General features: G+C 36.2%; 1 protein-coding gene across 3 annotated transcripts in view; it reads right to left on the bottom strand.

Annotated features, from left to right (window-relative positions):
• Positions 1-22,743, bottom strand: part of gpm6bb (glycoprotein M6Bb) — a 41,964-nt gene that overhangs the window by 4,706 nt on the left and 14,515 nt on the right. The window contains exons 1-7 of one of the 3 annotated variants that reach the window (XM_065252446.2): positions 14,703-15,174; positions 6,528-6,714; positions 6,051-6,207; positions 5,735-5,903; positions 4,316-4,389; positions 3,911-3,976; positions 272-2,841 (exon numbers count right to left, since the gene is read on the bottom strand). In XM_065252446.2, coding sequence (XP_065108518.1) covers positions 2,761-2,841; positions 3,911-3,976; positions 4,316-4,389; positions 5,735-5,903; positions 6,051-6,207; positions 6,528-6,714; positions 14,703-14,751 — 783 coding nt within the window. In that variant the 5' untranslated portion in view covers positions 14,752-15,174 and the 3' untranslated portion in view covers positions 272-2,760. Of the gene's footprint in view, positions 1-271; positions 2,842-3,910; positions 3,977-4,315; positions 4,390-5,734; positions 5,904-6,050; positions 6,208-6,527; positions 6,715-14,702; positions 15,185-22,743 lie in introns of those variants that run through there. The other 2 variants (XM_065252444.2, XM_065252445.1) reach the window with 2 other exon arrangements.

Genomic DNA, 22,743 nt, shown 5'->3' with positions numbered 1-22,743 from the left:
ACTGTGTAAAGAAGTTTTTCACTTTCATTGAATCGATATTAATGTGAGTAAACAATGACAGAATTGTATTTTTGGACTATTCCTTTAATACACAAACTAGTGGAAATGATTCAAGTTATTGTCAGTGTAATGCACATATAGATGTTAAAAAGAAAAAGTGAATTAAAAGCTAAGCAGCGCAGCCGATGAGGGTTAGTCGAGAAAAACAACCTGCAAGAGCCAAATCCATTCGATCAGCCGCTCAACACGACAACAAATGACATTGAGGATATCTTGTACACAAAGTATTTTTATTTTTATAGAAAGAAAAACTACAACCACCAAAATCTTACATTAAATAATCATGAAGGAATTAAAAAAGTCAATCATGCAATCTGTTAATTCTGAGTCGGTCATCAATAACTAAGAGAAGAAATTGTCAAATACGCATGCGATCCTGCAATATGAGCAGCATCACGTCCATAAAATATCAAAAATATTAGAAATCTATACATAGTTATGATACGTGAGATAACACTGACACTGGATTAAACAGAAGTCAATCTGAACTAATGTAAACACAAAGTGAATTCAATGGAAAGCTCCGCCTCTAAACTCTGATTGGATGAAAAAGCTTTGTGCACATTGATACTGGCACACATAAAGACGCTTTACATTGTACTTTATTGCTTTAGTTAAGATTATTTTAATGGTTAGATTTATTATTAAACTTCATTCATCATCTCACTGTAAGCTGTTTACAGGTCATAAGCAATGTAACTTTAATAAAGACTTGTGCACAGATGTCACGTGTGTAAATACTCATCCAATCAGAGTTTAGCATCTGAATGTAAGGCACTTAATCATGCACTTTACAGTAAATTACTACGCTTAAAGTGGTAAATCACTGTAATTCACAGCTATTAGTGGCTTGGTGCTTTATTTTATACCCTAACTAATGTCAAATATAAGCCCGCTCAGGTGTTTGGCATTACTAGTCTGTTCTAGTGCATTATAGTTTTAATGTGTAGTGTGTTTATTAATAGTCAAATGTTAGGGTTGGGAGCAAATCATTTGATGACATCAAAAATTTAATCTGGTCTGTGAATTTATTCACATAAGGCACTACACAACTAAACCTCTTCTCAATTTCACCTATACAGTCACAGAAACCCTAACCTAATGACACATATTTACTTGTTATTTGTATTATGAAGTTAATCTTCTATCAAGTTTTTTTAAAAGCAACAGTGCCAAATGTGTGACTGAAACCAGACCCATAGCAACTTATAGCAGTTAACTAGATCAGAGCATAACATGATAACTAGGTCAGTTGCACTGTAAGAAGTGAAAGTTGGATTAAAAGTGCGTTGTGTAAATTTTAGAAGCATCTTTTGAGAGCAATGCAATCTGATCTATATAACTATATTATCAGTGGTGTATAAAGACCTTACATAATCAACTGTATTGTTTTTATTACCTTAAAATGAGACGTTTTTATCTACATACACAGTGTGTCCCCTTACATGGAAGCCGCCATTATGTTTCTACAGAAGCCCTAAGCGGACAAACTGCTTTACAAAGTGCGTTTGTCACTACGTTGTCTCAGACGATGACATCTTTGTCCTGTGGCAGCTACCGTAGCTTCTCTATGTGCTTCGAAATGGAGGGGTGCAATTCACAACCTCACGACTGGATGCTGCTAAAATCTACACACTGCACCTTTAATTAAAAAAATATGCCTCAATTGGTAACACCTAAAAATGAAAACATTTGCAACTTTAATTATCTTACTTTAAAGGTGGTGTGTGTACATTTTAGTGGCATCTAGTGGTGAGATTGCGAATTGTAACCAACAGCTCACCGCTCAATTTCAAAACGTGTAGGGTAGCTTCCACAAGACAAACATCTTATCGTCTGAGACAACGTAAAGATGAAACGCTCTGTAGAGCAGTTTGTCCGTTTAGGGCTACTGTAGAAACATGACGGCGACTTCCATGTAAGTGGACCCGCGATGTATGTAGATAAAAACGACTCATACTAAGGAAAAAAAACAATACAGTTGATTATGTAAGGTCTTTATACACCACGGATAATATAGGTATGTAGATCAGATTGCACTTCTGTCAATAGATCCTCCAAAAATTTACACACTGCACCTTTAAGCTTAAATGTTTTAGGTGTTTTTTAGATGATTTTACTTCACTTTTTACAGTGTGTGTAGCATCTGAATACTGACATCTGTCCTCAACGCTTCAAAGTAAACATACTTAAAATCTCCATTACACTGCTTGTAACATATGAATGAAAAAAGGCAAAAAATGAAAAGTGTAAACAGGGTTAAAAGGAGAAACCATCATAAAAACAATGAAGGTCTCAACTGGCACTCGCACAACTGGCAAATTTCTAAAAAAAAAAAAATGATTTCCTCCAATGCAGCTCATTATAAATCCTATTCACTTTCTTCATAATCAAATCAAATTCATTTTTTATATTTATAACCTGCAGGGTTCACTCGAGCACATCGTCCTTAATAATGCCACAAAGTTTAGTTACTTCTTTTAGTTTACGGAGGAAATGAAGAATGAGCAGATCAGCTGATCTCAGTCTTTATAATAACACTGTGGTGGTGGTGGTGACAGAAAGACAAAGCAATAGTTGACATTTACACTCGCATCACTATATTTACAGGTTATATACGTGTCTGAGTAACCGCCTGCTGGGTTTGTTAAGTCCATCTGGTGAGTGACTCTAGGTTATGACATCAATGTCAAACTCAAGTTAAAATTTAGTGCAGCAGTCTTCTCGACTCTTAAACTTCAAAACAGCAAAGTTATACGTGGTGGCCATCATGTAGATGAGCTGGTGAAAAAGAAGCACAAGAATGAGACGCCAAATAAACATCCAGTGAAGGCATGTAGTGAACACTCCAGATAAAACCTGTCTGTCTGACCCAGAAAACTCAAGAGAATGATTTGACTGCATTAGGAGACATTCAGCAGGATTTGGGACACTGCTCAGACTTACATCCCACTAGCCAATTCAGCTTTCAAAGGGAAGACTTTTTAAGATGTCAAATAAATCTTTGGTGTCCCCAGGGTGCATATATGAAGTTTTAGCTCAATGTACCATACAGACAATTTATTATATGATGTTAAAATTGCCACTGTAGGTGTGAGCAAAAATGTAATGTTTAGGTGTGTCCTTTAAAATGCAAATGAGCTAATAATGCAAACACTGATCACCATAGTTGTGATTTGTTGAAATTAAACCTCAATTGTGCTGTCAATTATTTTTCATTTCTCTCTCTGCACTAAATGTCAGTGCTGTGGTTGGATAGTGTAGATTAAGGGGTGGTATTATTATAATAAGATCCCTTTCTGACATCACAAGGGGAGACAAATATCAATAATCTATTTTTTCACATGCTTGCAGAGAATTGTTTACCAAAACTAAGTTAGTGGGTTGATCTTTTCCACATTTTCTAGGTTGATAGAAGCACTGGGGACCCAATTATAGCACTTAAACATGAAAAAATTCAAATGTGTGTAGTTGTGTGATGGGCACTGAGTTGGCTAGTGGGACACAACCTTAAAGAGAAAGTTCACCCAATAAAGAAACGTCGTCTGTCATTGTTTATTCACACCTGTATGTATGATGTTATTCATTCGTTGTGAAGGATCTTCATGCATGTTTCTATATAACATCACTTCAGTGTCATATCCCTAAACCGTTTCATTTTGATGTTGCACAGCGTCAGACACGTTTGCATTGACAACATAAGACAGAATGTGTATTTTTGGGTGAACCGTTGATTAATGCAGAGCTACAGAAGAGGGATTTTAAAGCACATGTTTTGCAAAAGGTGGAGTTGAGAATGAAGATGCTCGTGATTGGCAGAAGAAAAACACGTGAAGACTTAAACACTCACCAGAGCGATGACTGTCGCACCTGCTCCTGCACACGCTACGATATACAGGTGATAAGACAGGTAGAACTGAAATACACAGACAGATAGACAGAAATCAGCCTCACAGAGACATTTACATCATTATAAAATTACAAAAAGCAATTTCATATCATTCGATTCTTATAGAGATTCAATAGAGCTTCAATCTTGAAATCTTGAAAAACTATATGGCATAAATTCTGTTAAATGTTAGGATACTGAAATATGAGATTTTGAAATGCATAAAAGCATAAAATACTTAATACAGAAAATATTTTTCGTGCAAAGTATTAATTTATTACTGAAATCTGCCAAATGTATTTACCACAAAATAAATCTTGCTCTCTGAAACAGATTTTGTGATAAAGTAAGGACAGATGTTCATACCTCACTTGTGTTACAAATATCTCCCAGAGTCGAGCCGCAGGCTTTTCCTGGTGTTGCGTTCCATGGAATAATCCCTGTTAAAATAAATGAGTCACTTGATAAACCAATCCGACAATAAATCTGCAACTATATCTTTATCAATACTGATATATACAATATACTGTAGAAGAGTCAGTGACAAAAACTGTTTGGCAAGATGAGAAATTCAAAAATTAATTCTTTAAATCTTTTTAAAAACTTGTTTTAAAGCATGCATCAGGTTTATTTCAATGCACATAGTGTATTTATGTAAATTTTATGCAATAAAAATTACATTTGCACCATTTTTATGAAAGTTAAGACTGAATGGACCTGAAAATGTCAAATAGTGTAACTGCCAATTGTGCCAAAGAATTAGAAATATTTTATCCACCTTGATGGCATGCTGCGTAATCATCAAATAATAATAATTATCATATTACACTAAACTAGATGATTATATTTTATTCCACATTTTTTTATGAATATATTTATATTTTCATTTAAAAAATACTAGTTACACCAATTGACACAGTATTTTGTTACATAATATTGACATTTTTGCAATTATCCCCAAATTTTCAAAATGAAATAAAACTAGAAATTTTAGACTTGGTGTTCAAAAAAGAGAATGTATGCAAGTAATCTGCAAATTTATTTTGAAATTTTACCCTTTTACATTAACCATACAGACACAAAATAATTCATTTCACATCATTGACCCATAAACAGTTGAGATGCTGTTGTTTTGTGATGGGTTATAATATACTTCATTAAAACACTGCATGCTCGATATTTACAAGAAATTAATCTAATACTGCTTAAAGTCATTAAGAATAAATTTATTGTTAAGGAGACTACGAGAAACATTTGTACTTTTAACAATGTACATCTAGATCAGGGGTGGGCATTCCTGGTCCTGGAGGGCCACTGTCCTGCAAACTTTAGCTCCAACCCTAATCAAAAACACCTGAAAAACCCAATCAAAGGCTTCAGTATGACTTGGAAATGACATTCAGGTGTGTTTGATTAGGGTTGGAGCTAAACTTCACAGGACAGTGGCCCTCCAGGAGCAAAAAATGCCCACCCCTGTTCTAGACTGTTACAATTCAATGAATAAAATCAAAAAGATGACTGGAAGAAATGTTGAGCATTACAGCATCTAAAGTTTACATTTATAAATGTTTAGCCTATAATCCTTAACCAGATGCTTTTATCCATAGTGCATTATAAGGTAACACTTTATTTATCAGTGTGTGCATTCCCCGGGTTTAAACCCATGACCTTTTGCGCTGCTAGCACAATGCTCTACCACAGGAGCACAGCTGATACTAAAATCATGTAAATGCATTAAAATGTCTTACAGTCACATAAGATGACATTAGAGTTTGTGTATCGTACCGTACTGACGCACGTCTACACAGATGCTATCCACAGACGTGAGGTTGGCCACTGGTGAGCGCATGGCAGCACAGGTGGACCACATGTTGTAGAACAGAAACACAGGTACAGCGGAGAAGCCAAAGACACCCAACCAGGCAATGCCCAGGATATACGTCAGAAACACAAACTAAGAAAGAGACATCACAAATGACACTTTTAGTAAGTCAATTACATTTATTCTGAAATCTGACAGTGTGTATTATTCATTACAGTATTGAGATATGTATCAGAGTAAATATAGATTTAATCTATAACTTGACAAGAATGTCTGTACCATTCCACTGATACAGCGGCCACAGACGGTCGTCTTAAACTCGCTGTGAAGCTCTTTCACTGCACTGGTGGTGTAAAATCCCTCGGCCAGCAGAATAATCCCATACAGAAAGAAGAAGGAAGCGATGCCGTAGATGACGTACTGCATGAGCTGGACTCTAGAATCAGAGATGACAGACGATCATTCACAGATGTGTGTTTATGTGTTTACTTTACATCCAAATCAGAAGGAAAATCCACTTGTGTGCTGTCAATCGTCCCTGAATCATAAGCAGGTCTTTACGTAAGCTGTGATTTACTTAGCATTGAAAGCTGACAAATGATTTGAATTATTTATTATAAAAGCACAAGAGTAATGTAAAGATTTAAACAGCTATAAGTAGATTTTCAATGTCACATGACCGCTGTGAGCTTTACAACACAGAACTCAAAGCTAAGTTTGTGATTTAGTCTCTCTTATCATGTCTTAGTTACTCACATGTCAGTCAGCAAGGCATTATCAGCGGTGATCTTAGAAAAGTGGTTCTCCATGATGGTAACGGTGCCCGTCAGGGCGACATGGCCACATCCGCAGAAGAGAGCCACACCTGAGAAGCACAGGATTGTGGCGACCAGCGATGCGTAGGGAACGCCACCGAGACATTTAATACAGCACTCGAAACAACCTGCAGAGAGACATACATAAAAACTTTACACTATTGTTCAAAAATATATATATATTTTTCACATACCGTACATTATTGTTGGTCCCCTATGCCTTGCCTCCCTGAAAAATCTTTGATTTTGTACAAACTAAAGCTCGTCAATCTGAAAAGCACAGTGTCCTCTGATTGACCAGCTAACCAAAATGTTGTGATTGACCTGAATCCCTTTGACGTCACCCGGAAATGTGATGCTCCTTACCATGATTGAAAGATTCGCTCACAATGCTCACAATTCATCTTTACTACCTTATCAATATGAGCTAAATCTGATCCAGAAAATGCAGATGATCAAGATGATTGATCAACTTTACCAGTGCGGCTTAAGCAGAATGTTACAGAATGGTAAGTTAAGAATACTAAAATATTAAACCATGTCTGTATTTGTGATCATAGAAACGACAAACAACAAGCGCTACTCTGCACTGCAAATAACTTGTGTTTGAATCATGGTTTAGAAAATTCTTTAAATATAAAAAACATAGACGACTTACAGGCTGCGAGTCAGAATCGGGCGGAGTTACGATAATGAGCGTCATGTCCACGTCAACACGGCGAGGAACTTGACTGTTTCTTAAAATCCGTGTGTTTGTTGTAGTCCAAGATTTAAGTTGGAGACGATAAATCGCGTCATCGTTTACTTTGGGATCTGTACCTTTGCATATTGTTAACATGAACTAATACACACTTACACACCAAAGGAAATGTGATATTGTGAATCCGATAATAGGTGCTCTTTAAAAGTACCATATGCAAATTAGTCTCCATCTCAACTCTTTTGTACCACCTCACACCATAGATATATATGCTACATTTGGCAGTTTCACACAATGCATACGTGAACTGCGTATTTGCAGCATGTATTTTTTTGACGGGATACAAGATTCACACTGCACATGTGAGCATAACAGAAGTCGAGCTGAAGCAGCTGCTTCGAGTCTATATGGCATCTATACATAATATCTATGACTCAAACTACTGATCCACACTTCAACTGTGATCATCTGATTGGTTAAATGTTTGGCTGCGTTTACATTTTGCATTAACATGCGATCTCGGTGATCCGTTCATGCAGATCCGATCATCCGTATATTAGGACACGGCGCGTTTACATTTGTCACATAAATGTGGCTTCTGTATCTGGATGTGTGATCGGATCCCGTTCAGGGAGACGCGCGCTGGGTGGATAGCCGTCAATCACAGATGGCTACAGCTGTCTTTCGCCACATGATTTAGGGTTGTCGCGGTAACCGCAATCCCGTATTGTACACTGTTACTGAGAAGCAAACAGCAGAGAATAACTAGCAAACCCAAAAACCGTGATGTTCACATTTTAAGCTTTTTTTTTAGCTGTAAAGGCTTTATCTTTGTTTATCTGCAACGTCCGCGCCAGGATGCACCAACGTTACCTGAACTTAAGTTTCACCCGCATGCTTTTCATCAACAACAAAATCCGTGTGAAACATTAGGATGACCTTCCCGACTTTTTAGTCTGCCTGAATTCATACGTTTTTGATTTATGATTTAAGAATATGATTGAACTAAAACAGCTAACAATTTCCTAAATTTCCTGTTCATGTCTCCCTCTATAGTGCGTATAGTTATATAATTTACAAACACATTTATAAGAGATGCTGACTGACCAGAAAGAAGCGCAACATTCACGTTGATATGTCGCCATGGAAACTCAAACATTATAACGATTTATTCAATTCTGCCATAAAATATTAAATCCCTCCATAAATAGTGGAAACGTGTTAAACATATGACTGAATAAGTTAAATACAGTCAGCAGTGTTAAAATGCTTTTGTATATCGATTTATTTCAAGATACGTTTAAGCTAGCTCGCATTTCTACACAAATATAAATTTGTGCGTCTCTCACCTGCGCATCATGACCTAACGTCCTTTATTTTTGACAGCTGTCAGTGAGAGGAGATGATAGTGGGCGGGGTTTTGTGTGACGTTGGCCTGCAAATGCAGATACGATGGCTGGATTGCGTTTACATTACACTGAGATCCGATCACAAAGCGTCTTCGACTACCTCTGCATCAGGACACACAGATCGGATAACATTCCGAACACAAACGCGTTTACACTTGTCTTTTCAATGTGTATGTGGACAACATCCGGATACAGGTCGCATGTTAATGCCAAGTGTAAACGCAGCCTTTGTGACGTAGGACTTTTTTCTTTAACAAAGCATTCACACAATTTGTCTAGTAAATTATACTTATCTCGCAATAGTTAGCTTGTACGGAACAAAGCATTCACATAACTCGTCTGGGTAATATACTAATGTCGCAATAGCTAGCCTGTCTTTATATTAAAACACAACACTGTGTGACTCTTGCTTTACATGCAAACAGCCCCTATGCTAATAGGATTTTGTTTCTCTCTCCCTGTCTCGTCCTCGAACCCGAGGACATTGAGACAAACAGACCCAGTTCCGTCTGCCGTGGAGGTCAACACACCACTGATCTACTGGCCGCCCTTCAACGTGATGCCCAGCTCGCTTGTAAAGTTTATTCATAGCCACTGTATTTTGCCACTTATATTGTCTGTCGATTTTTCAGTGTTTCCCCTGCTTCTATTAATGTAAAGCTGCTTTGAAACAATTACCAATTGTGAAAAGCGCTATATAAATAAAATTGAATTGATTCCGAGGAGATTTCAAGCCGGGGGTGAATGAATGATGGTGAAAATACTTAGCAATGGAGTTAAATGATGATTTTGCACATGGTTTATCTTGAAGCGTATTACTTGATTTCACCACAGAGGGACACAAACTTTCACACCTCACTGATCTATCATATGACTTCTGAAGACTTAAATGTGTGAAATAAAGTCATGTACTTCATGTGGTTCAGTATCTTTTGATCTTGAATGATATAAGGAGTAAATAAGAATGAAATGCTTGTTTTTGGTCAATTATTCCTTTAATAAATGTGTCATTAAACTTCTAAACACTTAATGAAAAACAGTTAAGACTGTGAAAACAAAGACTTGCTAATGAGGATTTTTTTTGGAAAGTGTGTGTTTATGTGTATTGGGGTTCCCACTAAAACTTTATGGCCACAGTAGTTTTTATTGCATCCTTGAAAGTTTTTGCTCCAGAAACAAAAACAAACAAACAAATACATTTCTTAGAGTAACTGAAGAGTTACAGAATGAAAAGCATATAAAATAATATATATGATAACATCATATAATCTCATATTTAGATTCATTCATCAAAGTTTAAATATGCTAGAGATAAATTAAACAATGTTTGTCCAAAATAATAATAACTTCATGGAGATGTTCTTAACCAGATATTCATCCAAACAGACATAGTAACACACTTAACAAACCTTTATAATACGATTCTCAGTCATACATTTATCATCAGCTTCATCCAGGGATGAGAAAACATGAGAGCGATTTAATTCAAGCTCCTATTGTTCACAGTTTGAGTCCTGCAAGTTCTTCTAGTGAAGGCTTTTCTCTCAGCACACAAAGGCAAATGAAGGCAGATATATTAAGAAGCAGAGAGAAGGCCTTTCAGATCCCGTCTGTGTCCGACAGCTTTTATGAGGCACACAGGGGTGAAAGCATTCTGTCCCAACTAGTGAATAGCCGTTACCATAGCAACAAGTTAACCACAACCCAATGAGTATGCCCACGGCACAGTCTCTCACGACCCACAACACACACACACATACACACTTTTGGGCTACAAAACACTCTTAAGGGCACTTAAATGCTTCTATCTCAAAGGGAAACATTACAATCTATTCCCACCCCTTCCTGAAACACTTGGGAATTCTTGTTTACTATTAATACATTCTGAAGTATTGGTCTGTATAGGCAGAATGTATTAAGAGTAACTAAGTATCAGTGATTTTTTTTAATGATAATGATACTGTGTGGTTGAAAAGAGTCTATACATCAGAGTTTCCCAAACGTTTTTAATCTAGGACCCACCCAAACAGGTTAAATCTCTCTTAACTCTTAACCACCAGCATTTAAAAAAAAGTTGCCAGCCAGTATCAGTATTTTTATGATTTTCACAAAAGTTTAATGTCTTGAAAATGAAAAAGGATGAAAACGTTTCATAATGTACACAGACTTTTTACTGTTTGCCCTAAGGGGTGCTTCCGGGTTTATAAGTTCGGTAAGAGCGCCATCTGGTGAATAATAGAGAAAATACAGATTGCCAGAAAAACTCATCATTGGCAGGGAAATGTTTTCACTTAATTGAGGAGTTAACTTGTCAATGGCGGGAAAAGAGTTAAGACCAGCAATTTTTTATGTAAGTTAAAAACAATAAATCTCTTTTGGTAGAAACATTTTATGTTCCTTTAATTTTCCTTAAAACAAAGCAAGAGTAAAATAAGCATTTTAAAGAAGCTTCCTTGGTTGTTAATTTTTACACAGTTTGCAAATAAAGTTATCTTGTTGTATTAACAGACAGACACAACACACGCATAGCACACTGAATGTGAGCTTCATCCGCGATTTCAATGCACCTCTTGCACATCCGTGAAAGTAAAACGTGTGAACGTTTATATGCCGTGTTAAATGCGCAGATGAGTGAACCAATGAAGAATTGTCATTGCAACCCACTGTTTACAAATCCCCCCTCCCTTTACATGATGACTGCTGTAACTCCACGACAGCACCCACACATATTAAAATGTTCCGGTAGCATTTCTGTCAAAGGATTCACAGACAGACGAATTGTTTAATGTTAGGATTGAGATCCAGTGGGTGCTTGAATCGAGACCCTGATATTTTTATAATTAATCGTGCAGCCCTAAATGGGAACTTTTTGGTGCTAATAGATAGTTCCTATATTGGATGATAAATAACATTTAAACTGAAATATATACAATAAGGGGAAGTTTCCCGGACAACATTTAGATTAGTTCAGGACTAAGCCTTAGTTATATTAGGACACTTAAGTAGTTTTTAAAAACATATCTTTAAAAAAAAACATTACTGGTGTCTTGAGACAATGACACTGATATATGTTGAGATATGTCAGTGCAAGTTGTTTTCAAATGAAGGCAGCTCAAACATGCATTTTAGTCTGGGACTAAGATAAGCCTTGTCCTGGAAACCGACCATAAATTAAATATTTTGAGATGACATTTGCTTTATTGGCATTATAATCTTTATTCTTAACTACAGGGCTTGTTAATAAGGAGATGTCAATGGCCCAGGGCAAGCATGAACAGAATTGTCACTTGCCCAATCATTGCTACACTATCATGAAAGTTTATAACGTTTATCACTGTCATGAAGGTTTATCACATTTTTTGCCTGGCCAATTGAAATATTCAAGCACAAGATCATGCGAAACAGATCTCAATGCATAACTCACACGCTGTTAGAGAAGTTTTGACACATCTAAAGCGCATGCACAAAAATCTGCATCTCAAGGCTTCAGACAGCGCACAAATACAGAGTTACAGAGATTTTTCTTGGGTTTGAAAAGCCATGCTTACACAATGATCTCAAAAAGCCACACTTATCCTCATAAACATAGTCAGTTACGTCTTAAGTAAATGTGAACAGTTCAGAATAAAACCAAGCGTCTCTCTCTCTCTCTTGAATCCAACACGGAAGTGACTTAAACTGCAATTCATCAACTGGCAACTAGAGACAGAAACTGGTCACGAAATGGAGTCAATCTCTCAAAGGAGAGTTAAAATGCCCAACTTTACAGCAGAAAAAAATATGGTTACAATCTGGTACAAAAAGTGGTTCAAGCAGCCAGTAGAAAAAAACCTTAGCCTTGAGCCACGCTGAATATCAAGTTATGATGTAGAACCAAATAATTAATATAAAACATATCAAATAAAGGCCACCTTTAAACCAAGCAGGGTCATCAACACTGTTAAAATAATGCTTTTATAAACACACAACGAACAACACTGTGATATCATGACCAATGTTTCACAACCACACAGCTGTGATTCTGACTACAGTCATATTTTACTGACATCTCACTACAATAAATCCACTGGAATCCCCGGCTTTTATATTGGATCCTCACTTTAAATGGCACAAAGTAACTTTGGATGTTGACGGAGTTGAAAAACAGAGAGTATTGATTAAGCTTTAAGATCAATACATGGACTCTATGCTCACATTTTATTACGAAAGCCTTTAAAATGCTTCTTTTATTAAGCATGACAACAGCATTCATGCACAGCATGGACTCACTTCAGTGCCACAAATAAACTAGAAAATGAGAAGCACGTTTCTCTTAAAAACCTTCCCCCACTCCTGCTTCACACACACTCATAATGAGCTTTCCTTACAGAGGAGGAGGAGGAGGAGGAGGTGAGAGAGAAGAAAAGAAGAGGAGTCTGACGAACAGAAAGTAAGTAAATAGAAGAAGAGAAATATAAAGAGGAAACAAAGACTGGAAAAATATGAGAAGTAAGATGAAGGAGGACGACTATGGAAAAACTGAGATTTTCAAAATGAGGAGGATGAAGAGGAGAACAAGAAAACAAAAGAGGAAGATGAAGATGAGAAATCAGGAAGAGGATAAAGAGGAGGACTTGAAAAGAAGTGGCATGAAGAAAGAAGATGATGAAGTGCACTCCTGATTTTAAAGTGGTTGATGTCCTCAGGGCAACTTATGTAACATTATCATCCAATCAGATTTGAGAAATAAGTTCACAGTTTGTTTTAAGTTTAACAACCAGGATTATCTGTTTCTAGAACATTGATTTTCACTTATCATTTTAGGGTTCAGCTATGGTTAGGGTTGGGGTTTAGGATTTATTTACAAAATGTTGTCCTTGGCTTTACACAATATGTTGGCCTAAAGACATCTCTCATTTGGCAAAATCAGGTCGAGCGAGGATGAATAGCAGGAAAAAGAAATCTTCAGTGACTGGCGTCTCTCTGCATATCATGCAATAAAGTCTAAAAAATTTGGCTCAAACCATAAAAGCATCGGACCAAAATCTCAGTTACACAAAGAGCCCAGTGTGCTGGACCAGAGCCGTAGTCAACATCTGACCTTCATGGAAACGGCCATTGAGCAAGAAAACAGGGTCAGCACTTCCGGAGACTTCTATAGGAAAACAAGAGCCCTAAACAGCTCCACCACAGTATGGTTTCCAAATACAAGACACCACTGGAGTCTAAAGATGGACAGAAACCAAACCAATCTGCCAACTTCCTGCTGATGTGTTGAATGATTTCCTCTGGAGAGAATATGTGCTTTTAAACAGATGTAGTTTCACACATACAAACAGACATGTGTCTTAGGTTGCATCTGTAAATGTCGTGCAAACATCACAGCACTGATGGGACTTTTTTATTTACAGCATGGAAAGACCATAAAGAGGAAGACCGTCTGCTGTATTTCCACCTCACAACACCACTGGAAATCTCTCAATGTTTCAACCCATCAGGAGCCTTCAATCTTCTGGTGTCATTTCTGATGCTCAGGCATCATCAGTTTAACACAAAATGACATTATACAAATATCTACAAGAAATCATTTATTTTTTAATTTTCTGTTCATTGGTCTGGTTTCTGTTTTGGTGGTTTAGAATAGACCCTTCTGGTTTAGTCTGTATTCTGTTCATTCTAGGCAAGACCCGCCCTCCTTAGACAGGAAGAGACTCTCTGACTGACATGTGAATCAACCAATCCCAGCTTGTCTTGTTTTACATGTCGTTCAGGGGCAGGTCAATCTAAGACTGATGATACAACAATAACAAGACCTAATCCTGGACCATCGACAGCCCAATGCAATAGAGAACAGACAAGAGACACAATGCACAATTGGAAACCTCTAGTTATTAATAAGGCAAGCATTGAAACAAGCAACTATGAGATAAGAAACAGAACAAAAGCAGTACAGAGACCATCTCACGGTGATTCGATGTCCATTACAAGCATCGCTGTGAGAGATGTGTGATGTGAGATTTACAGGTACCTGGTTTCTCCTGCTGTTCATCTTCAGGGTCATCATATGTTGTCTCCATGACTATTTCACACAAATCCAGGATTAAAAAAACACCTCCTGGTTCTTCGCTGGTTCTCCTGCTTTGATTTTGTCTGTATTTTCTCTTGCTCCTCCTCTATCTGTCAGTCTGTCCGTCCGTCTGTGCTATCTCTCGCTCTTTCCCTTTCTGTCTGTCTGTCTTTTGTTTCCTTTGCCTTGGTTTTACATCACCGCAGAATCCTAACCCACATGGACTGAATGTCCGACGAAAGACGGTCGTGTCTGCACAAAATCACAGACACGTTCCCATACCAGCACAATGCGTAGGAGACCCCCACAACACTGAAGTCTACCACACACCCCCTGAATATATTAACATATTAAGAAACATTGACCACAAACTAGCTTTCCATCTGCTGCCCGGCCCCTGAGAACCACAGAGAAAATCCTCGCAGAACAATGGAGGACAAAACGAATGGTGGATGCAGAAGAGGAGAAAATAACAGGACAGGGGAGGGGAGATAGACAGAATGAGAGGTAGAAATAAACGAAAAGAAAGAACGAATGAGAGAGGAAAACAGAACAAAAATAATCATCAAGAAAATAAGAGCAAAAAACAAGAAATTAAAAAGCAAACGATGGATTGATGGATGGATGGATGGATAGATAAGATGCCTTTTGATTGTACCAGAAGAGCAAATGGTAGAATTGTGGAAATGAGCAAATGCAAATTAGATATGAAAAATATGAACAAAACAAATTAAGATAAATAGTAAGCTATGGAACAGAGTATGGAGAGCTGTAGTGTAAGTAAGACTGTGTATCTATAAAGAGTCATGCAATTAACAGAAATGCTAAATATAACACTTCCACTCATATTGACAATTACTACACATAATAAATGAAGTCAAAAGTATATAAACAAAAGCAAAAACTGTATTAATGTTTAAATATTAAAGCTTCTATCAGCTGTAGTGTTTGTGAGAGTATAAAAGAGCTGGAGAATGCATGAGGACTGCATTGTGTTTGGCATCATGGGGCTGAATAACAGTCAAATGTTCAGTCACCCGTAAGCAACGAAGGACGCTCTGACACACAACACAGAAAGTTCTCATGAACACCATAGCACCACAATACTCAAACACACACACGCACACACACACACACACACACACACACACACACACACACACACACACACACACACACACACACACACACACACACACGCACGTTCTGGTTTCCATGTTTTTTGGGGACATTCCATAGACGTAATGCATTTTATTCTGTACAAACTGTATATTCTATTCCCCTTACCTGCCCCATTCCCTAACCCCAACCATCACAGGAAACTGTCTGATACCTTAGATTTTCAAGAAACATCATTCTGTTTGATTTATTAGCTTGTTTCCTCATGGGGACATCAAAATGTCCCCACAAGGTCACAAAAATACTGGTATTCCTATCTTTGTGGGGACAATTGGTCCCCCCAACGTGATAATTACCCGGCCGCACACACACACGCACACACACACGCACACACACACGCACACACACACCTCGATCCGCTTCCCAAAAGCCATGAGAGAGAAGAGATTCCCACAAGCTGTCTAAAAGAGAAGAACAACTGTGGAAATGTGGATAGAAAATAAATGCAAACCTGTGAACTCAATGACCCTTTTAGGACCCCTTAAATGGGTTCAATCTATGCCAGGACCCACCAACACAAACATAACATTTTTAAATGAAAAATGATGGAACACACATTATTTTATAATTGACTAGTTCTTTTTTTTTCCCTCAATTTATCAATGAAATGTAAGTTAATTGCAATATCAAAATACCTTATCTCATCAAAATCATTTTCATTGTTTGTCATTGGTTGGACAAAACTGTTTTTGTGCCATGCAGCCAAGTGACTGTGCGACCCACAAGTGGGTCCTGACCTGACCCCTGCTGTAGAGAAACATACTAACAAAATAAAAAACACAACACATTTGACCCACTTTGTAGTGCAGACGCATAGCTGAAACAAATAGTTAAGAGCAGGTCATTGATTTCACTGTCAGAGTCATAACCTAGATAACTTTCTGTGTCAATCAATTTAGCTGCCTACTGACCTGAGTTAATGACAAACCCCCTATCACACCATTTATTACATGACCATCTATCTCTAAATGTGTTTCACACATTAAAAAAGCACAGCTTTTATTTCATGTGGGCAAAAATAAACAGTTAAAAACTGATGATAAAGTAAAGTCATGATAACGGAGGCGAAAGATTTCACAGTTCATGTGCAGGGGAGAGCAGGGGCGAAAGTGCAATTTTTTAGAAAATCTTCATTTTAAAAGCTAATGTTTAGACAGAGATATATTTTTGCTATGATCAATAACTCACAAGTGTGGTGGATCAATATCAGGTGGAATTTTGAACAAATGTCAAATGACTTCAGTATAATTTCACTTTGAACATAAGTAGAGCATTGTTACTTTTGACCCTGTCAGCTGACGAAAGTAACCAGACAGTACAAACTTGAATTGTTGAGAATACATTTTTTTATGAACACTATGAAAATTAAATTAAATCAAATTAGAATAATATAAAATCTCAACATACAACAGTATTAGCAGTGGGACAAAAGTAACAAGTGTTACTTTCATCCCGACAGGAACTCCTGACATTTAAAACCGATTTATTTTTATTTGGAAAAACTCAGTCAAACTTCAGGATGTGTAAGGTCACTAAATAATCTGTAGATTGATCAGTATTTTAACACATGAAACCAGAAACACAACGTGTTATAAGAAAACAATGACCGCTTTAGGAATTTACTTATCATGGTTGAAAACAGCTTTCTGGACCTACACGCGCAAAACGATGACGAAATAACATGATAGTTGTCAGCACTGTTGTGTGATAAAGAGGCTGTCATAGTTTGGAATGCAATTGTAGTCAGGACTCAGAGAAGATCACTTTGTTACTTTGGTCCAATGTTACCTTCGTCCCGGTTCTCCCCTAATCTCCTCTTAAATTAGCATGCAAATATACCACATTATTAAGACAATACCTAATCTGTTAAAGAAACAATAAAACATTTACATAGTCTAGTCGACACTTGCTATTGAAGCTTTAAAATTCTGAACAATTTGTGAAATATGATAAAGGAAAATTAACTGTCTATTATTATGTTGGGGTGAAATTTTCTTAAAACAAACCCTAATAGGTAGCCATTAAGTAAATGTTCCCCTGTATCTCTGCATCAGCACATCTCTAATGACATGTTTATGTTTTTGGTTTGTAAGGCTTAGGGGAACGTAGCTGTTGAGGTTTTTTAAACCAAAGCGTGTCCGCTCATGTGACTTTACACCCGCAGACTGGCACCACAGTAAAGAGAAAACTGATGGTTAGCAAAACATGAAGCCAGATGTTGCCTGAGGAACATCAGGAGAGAGCAAATCTCAATCCAGTGCCTTCTGGTTTCTAAAAAACCATTCCACACGTGACTGAGTAAAAATTTTTTAAGGATCTGCACATCTGAAATAAACAAAAGTTTAGATTTACTTATTCTATAATTTAGCCACACTGTAAAAAGTGTTTCTGTGCCTTAGTAGATTTAACAAAAATAAATTGAGTAAACTGTATTACATTTTTTTAATTCTTGTTTTTTTAATCAAAATGTGAGTTAAAATAAAATAAAAATTGGAATAAATTGATTAATTCTAAATGAACACATTATTGAGTAAATTCAACTTAATTTTATTATGTATAATCGATTTCAATTTGTAAGAAAGCAATTAACTTAATAATTTTGTGTTAAAACTACATGAATTATTTTAGTAAACACAACTAACTAGGCAGTGGACTTGCAGTTCCCAGCATGCTTTGCACGGGACTGCATTTGGAGAGTGAAATTTGAATTGAAACTTTTTTTGTTTTGTTTTTAACTAAAAAGAAAGACTTGTTAGTGTTTAAATGTTCATTTATCTTCAATATTTGGAAGATTATCTGTTTCTTCTTTGAGTTTTAGTTACCATTGTTCAGAAGACTGGTGCTTGTGCATAGACTGCATACTGAAGTATGTCGCGCTTTACAGCTGCCCAAAACAAAACTGAGTGGGTGCGTTGTTTGAATAAACGTTTCTAGCCCTCATCTCACAGCATAAAAAACAACAACTAACCATAAATATGCTACCTGTACCAAGAAAAGTAGGTTTATCTAACTGAGTAATACAAGTACAATTAGTTAACTCAACTCAATTTTATTGCATTCATATTAAGTAATGTTAGTGTGTTCAATATACTTAAAAAAGGATGCAAGTTGATTCAACCTAAAACTTCCCATGCAGTCACTTGCCTCACTTTTTATAAGTTATATCTAGGTATTACTTTTTACAGTGCACATTTTAGAACAGGTAACCAACATAGACATTTACAGATAGATTTTGTGTTTATACAAAGTTACTGGAAACTTTAAATTTTTTATTTGATTTTATCAGTCTGTTTCCTGGGGATTGAACCCATGATGTTTGTGGTGCTAACTCACTGCTGCGCCACAAAATAACACAAATGTAACTATGGGAATTATGCTGTGACAAAAATCTATTCTTTTCTTTATTATTTAAGCCAATTTCAAAATTTTTTTTTTGTTTGTTTTGTAATAAAATAAATGGACATGTTGGCACAAAAAGGGCTTTGTAGATTTGCTACACTGAAAAAAGTGAAAAGTTGGATCAATTGAAGTATTTTTTTTAAGTTGATCCAACTTTTTACATTGTATAAACTTAATCCGATTGATTTCCAAATAAATAAAGGCACATGCACACTGATACAGAAACACTGTGTGATGACTCTGTGTGTACTAAATAAAATGTGGACAATCTTCTTTCTGATGCGTAAAAGAAAATCTTTATATCTGTACAAATCTTAAAAGCTGCGTATCATTTGTTGTCCTCAATGTTTTTTCAAACTTTTTCAGAATAGTTGAACAATGAACCAATCTATGTGCCTGACTATATCTGAGCTCATTGAATATTCATGAAAGTAATTAAACAGCTGCCCCATTGATTGGCTTCTGAAGAGATCTGAATTAAACGACCAACTGCTTTATTCTCACATAAAATGTAATACAAATTCTAGCCCAAAAGCTCGACTTGGAGTTTTTATAGGTCAAATGAGGTTTTAACAGAGCAATTTGTGTAACTGCTTCAACCAAAATATGTACTTCATATTTCTGATAATAAACCCATCTGGAATGCTGGCGCCATAAAATGGCTCATTCTGTGAAAATTCTTTTTGGTAATCGACATTATGCCACAAACGTTGTTTATTCTTCACTTGAATATGGAAAATTTCTTTAAGCAAATCGAATCTGCTTGTTAAGCTTTTCACATATAACTGAAATCCAACATGTAAGATAATAGTGAATGCAAGTTACAAAAATATGCTAATCATATGTTAGAGATGAGATCGTGTGCATTTTGGTGTGAAGCTATGAAAGTTGTGTAAATGAAATAAATAAACAGCTGCCATCAGACTGAAAATGTCTGTGGTAGGTTTAAGCTTCAGTACATTGAATCCATGACAGCTGGCTTTTACTATACGTTCATGAATTATCCACATGTCAAAACACATTTTATTCAGATAATTATTTTCCCACCAATTTCCTTCTCAGCTTCAAACAAATCTATCATATTTTAAACATAATATACGACCCATAATTTGGGTTTCTTGGGGTTAAGGCATCAATTTTGAATAATCATGTAGACTGTTATTGGATAGCTAAAACATCAAAGATAAATAATGTTTATAATGGAAAATACTTTGAGTTAAAAAATAAACGTGTTAACGTATGAGCTATAACTGGTTACCACATCTTTTAGGTAATTTACAAATATTTCACAGTCTTGCACTTCATGAAAAGTCATAAAATTCGATTTAAAATGTTAATTGTTTAAAATAGCTGAAGTGTAGGCTATAGCTTGCCAAAATGTCATTTTTACTTCCCATAAGTATTTATGTCAGCTTTTCAATCTGCCAATCTGCTGATAACTTGCACAATATAAAATTTCACGCAGCTGTCGTTTTGTGTGAGAAGGGAACTCATGACTCTGGTCGTGATACGCTCTGTTTGGCCCACATGTTCTTTACACACATTAGCCCCTAATTTAATGCTACAGAGGAAAATCCTAAAGATATTTGCTGGGAAATGAACATCAAACAGCAGCTGTATTCAGTTCTCATGAACGCAGCATGACGGATGTCCTTAGACGTGCAGTCCTATGCAGCTGCTGAAGAACGCTTAATTTCTACCAGAAGGTGAATCACGGATGTCTTACGTAACATCCTTCAGCTCTGCTGGAGGAACTCAAGGGTGTCTGGGAATCGCAGGGGCATTTATGGAGAGGCAAAATAATGAGCTCTCCTAATCCTGCTCTCAAACAACTGACATCCTTATTTTCAAAGAACTCTGCAGGATCTTGAAACTGATATAAACCTCCAGAACTGCCATTTCTACAGATGACCATAGTGCCACGATTTTTTATATACTGTATAGTAGGGGTGACCCCGAATAGTCGAAGATTCGATGCATCGATAGGAGAAGCCTGATTCGACTACCAATCTCACAGTCGAATCGTCGCAGATGTGTTACGAAATGAGGATCATTCAATTTTGGCCGTATATGGGTGCACACATTATCTGATCTCACATATAACAGCTTTCTCCCAATATATTAATATACTGCATATTATGATAATGCTGCAAATAATAAGTGAAGTAGCAGCTTTCAATAAATATTTTTAAAATGCGTTAATAAATCCAACAACCCCTGTGACAGGGCTACACGTCCATAAGAGGTTTCTATGTTAATAAACCATTGCCTCTTTGTTTCTACATTTAAAAGAAAAAGCTGGCAAATGATATTATGCCTTTCGTTCTTTTAATAATTTCTATATTTTATTTTATTTATAAATCACTTTGGGTTATCTGATTTAACTATTTGGGTTGTGTTTTGTTTCCGTGCACTTGAGGCATTTTGCATATTTGTTCTGCACTTTGTTACTTCTGACCTTATTTTATTAAAAAAATTGTATTTATTATAAACGTAAATTCTGATCTAATTTAAGTCTGTACATTTTGGATGGCTTTTCGTTGTATCGATGTTGCGCTATTGCATGCTGGCCATGCTTGCGCATGTAATTTAACCGAACGGGCTAGGTGCTCTGCGTCTCATATTTAGGAGTTCATCAAACCAAACATTAAAAAACGGATGTTTTTCGACGAGTATAAGTTTTTAAAATGTATTTAAAACAAAGTGGTTATCTTTAAAAGTCAAAAGTTAAACTATAAAACAGGTAAGCCGTTTTTTTTTTCGGTGATGAAACGGAAACTAGTATCTGCACCGAACCTATTTCTGCCTGACACGAATGTCTTTCTTGTGATTTAATATTATTGTCGGTCGGTGTTCACTTTCAAATGATAGCAAAGAGATTCCTGAAATAAATAATATCATCCGGTCTTTCTGTATCTAAAGTTAATACAGAGATGATCAAAGTCAAAGCAAGCAAGCAGGTATTTCTGTGCTAAATAATAACGCGTAGAATCTATAAAATCATTAATTTCAGTGTTTTTCTTGTTATAAATTAACATTTTGTATATATGGTTATATACAACGAATTGTATATAAAGATTCGTTTTTATCATTTACAGTCACAATCACAAATTATTTGTCATTTCTCATTTGTCAGGTTTTTTTGGTCATGACTGCTTTGACGCGCTAAATCTCCAAATTAAATAAAAACACTTAATTGTTGCCGGAGTTTCCAAAGCAGTAACACCTTTGTTAATTTTTTACGTTTATTTATCAAAATTTATTTTTGTGTGATGGTCTGTAGATCGTGGCTTTAAAATGTTATGAGGAATAATTAAACAGATGTTGCCTTACATATATATAAATGCATCGTCAGTTTTGTCTTCTTTTATTACTTGAAAGACAGTTTTGGTCACTTTATCAGAAAGTTGTTTATGTGTGCTGC

The sequence above is a fragment of the Paramisgurnus dabryanus genome, chromosome 15 (genome assembly GCF_030506205.2).
Source record: "Paramisgurnus dabryanus chromosome 15, PD_genome_1.1, whole genome shotgun sequence".
NCBI classification, from domain to species: Eukaryota; Metazoa; Chordata; class Actinopteri; order Cypriniformes; family Cobitidae; genus Paramisgurnus; species Paramisgurnus dabryanus.
This window is presented reverse-complemented; position numbering and strand designations above follow the sequence as displayed.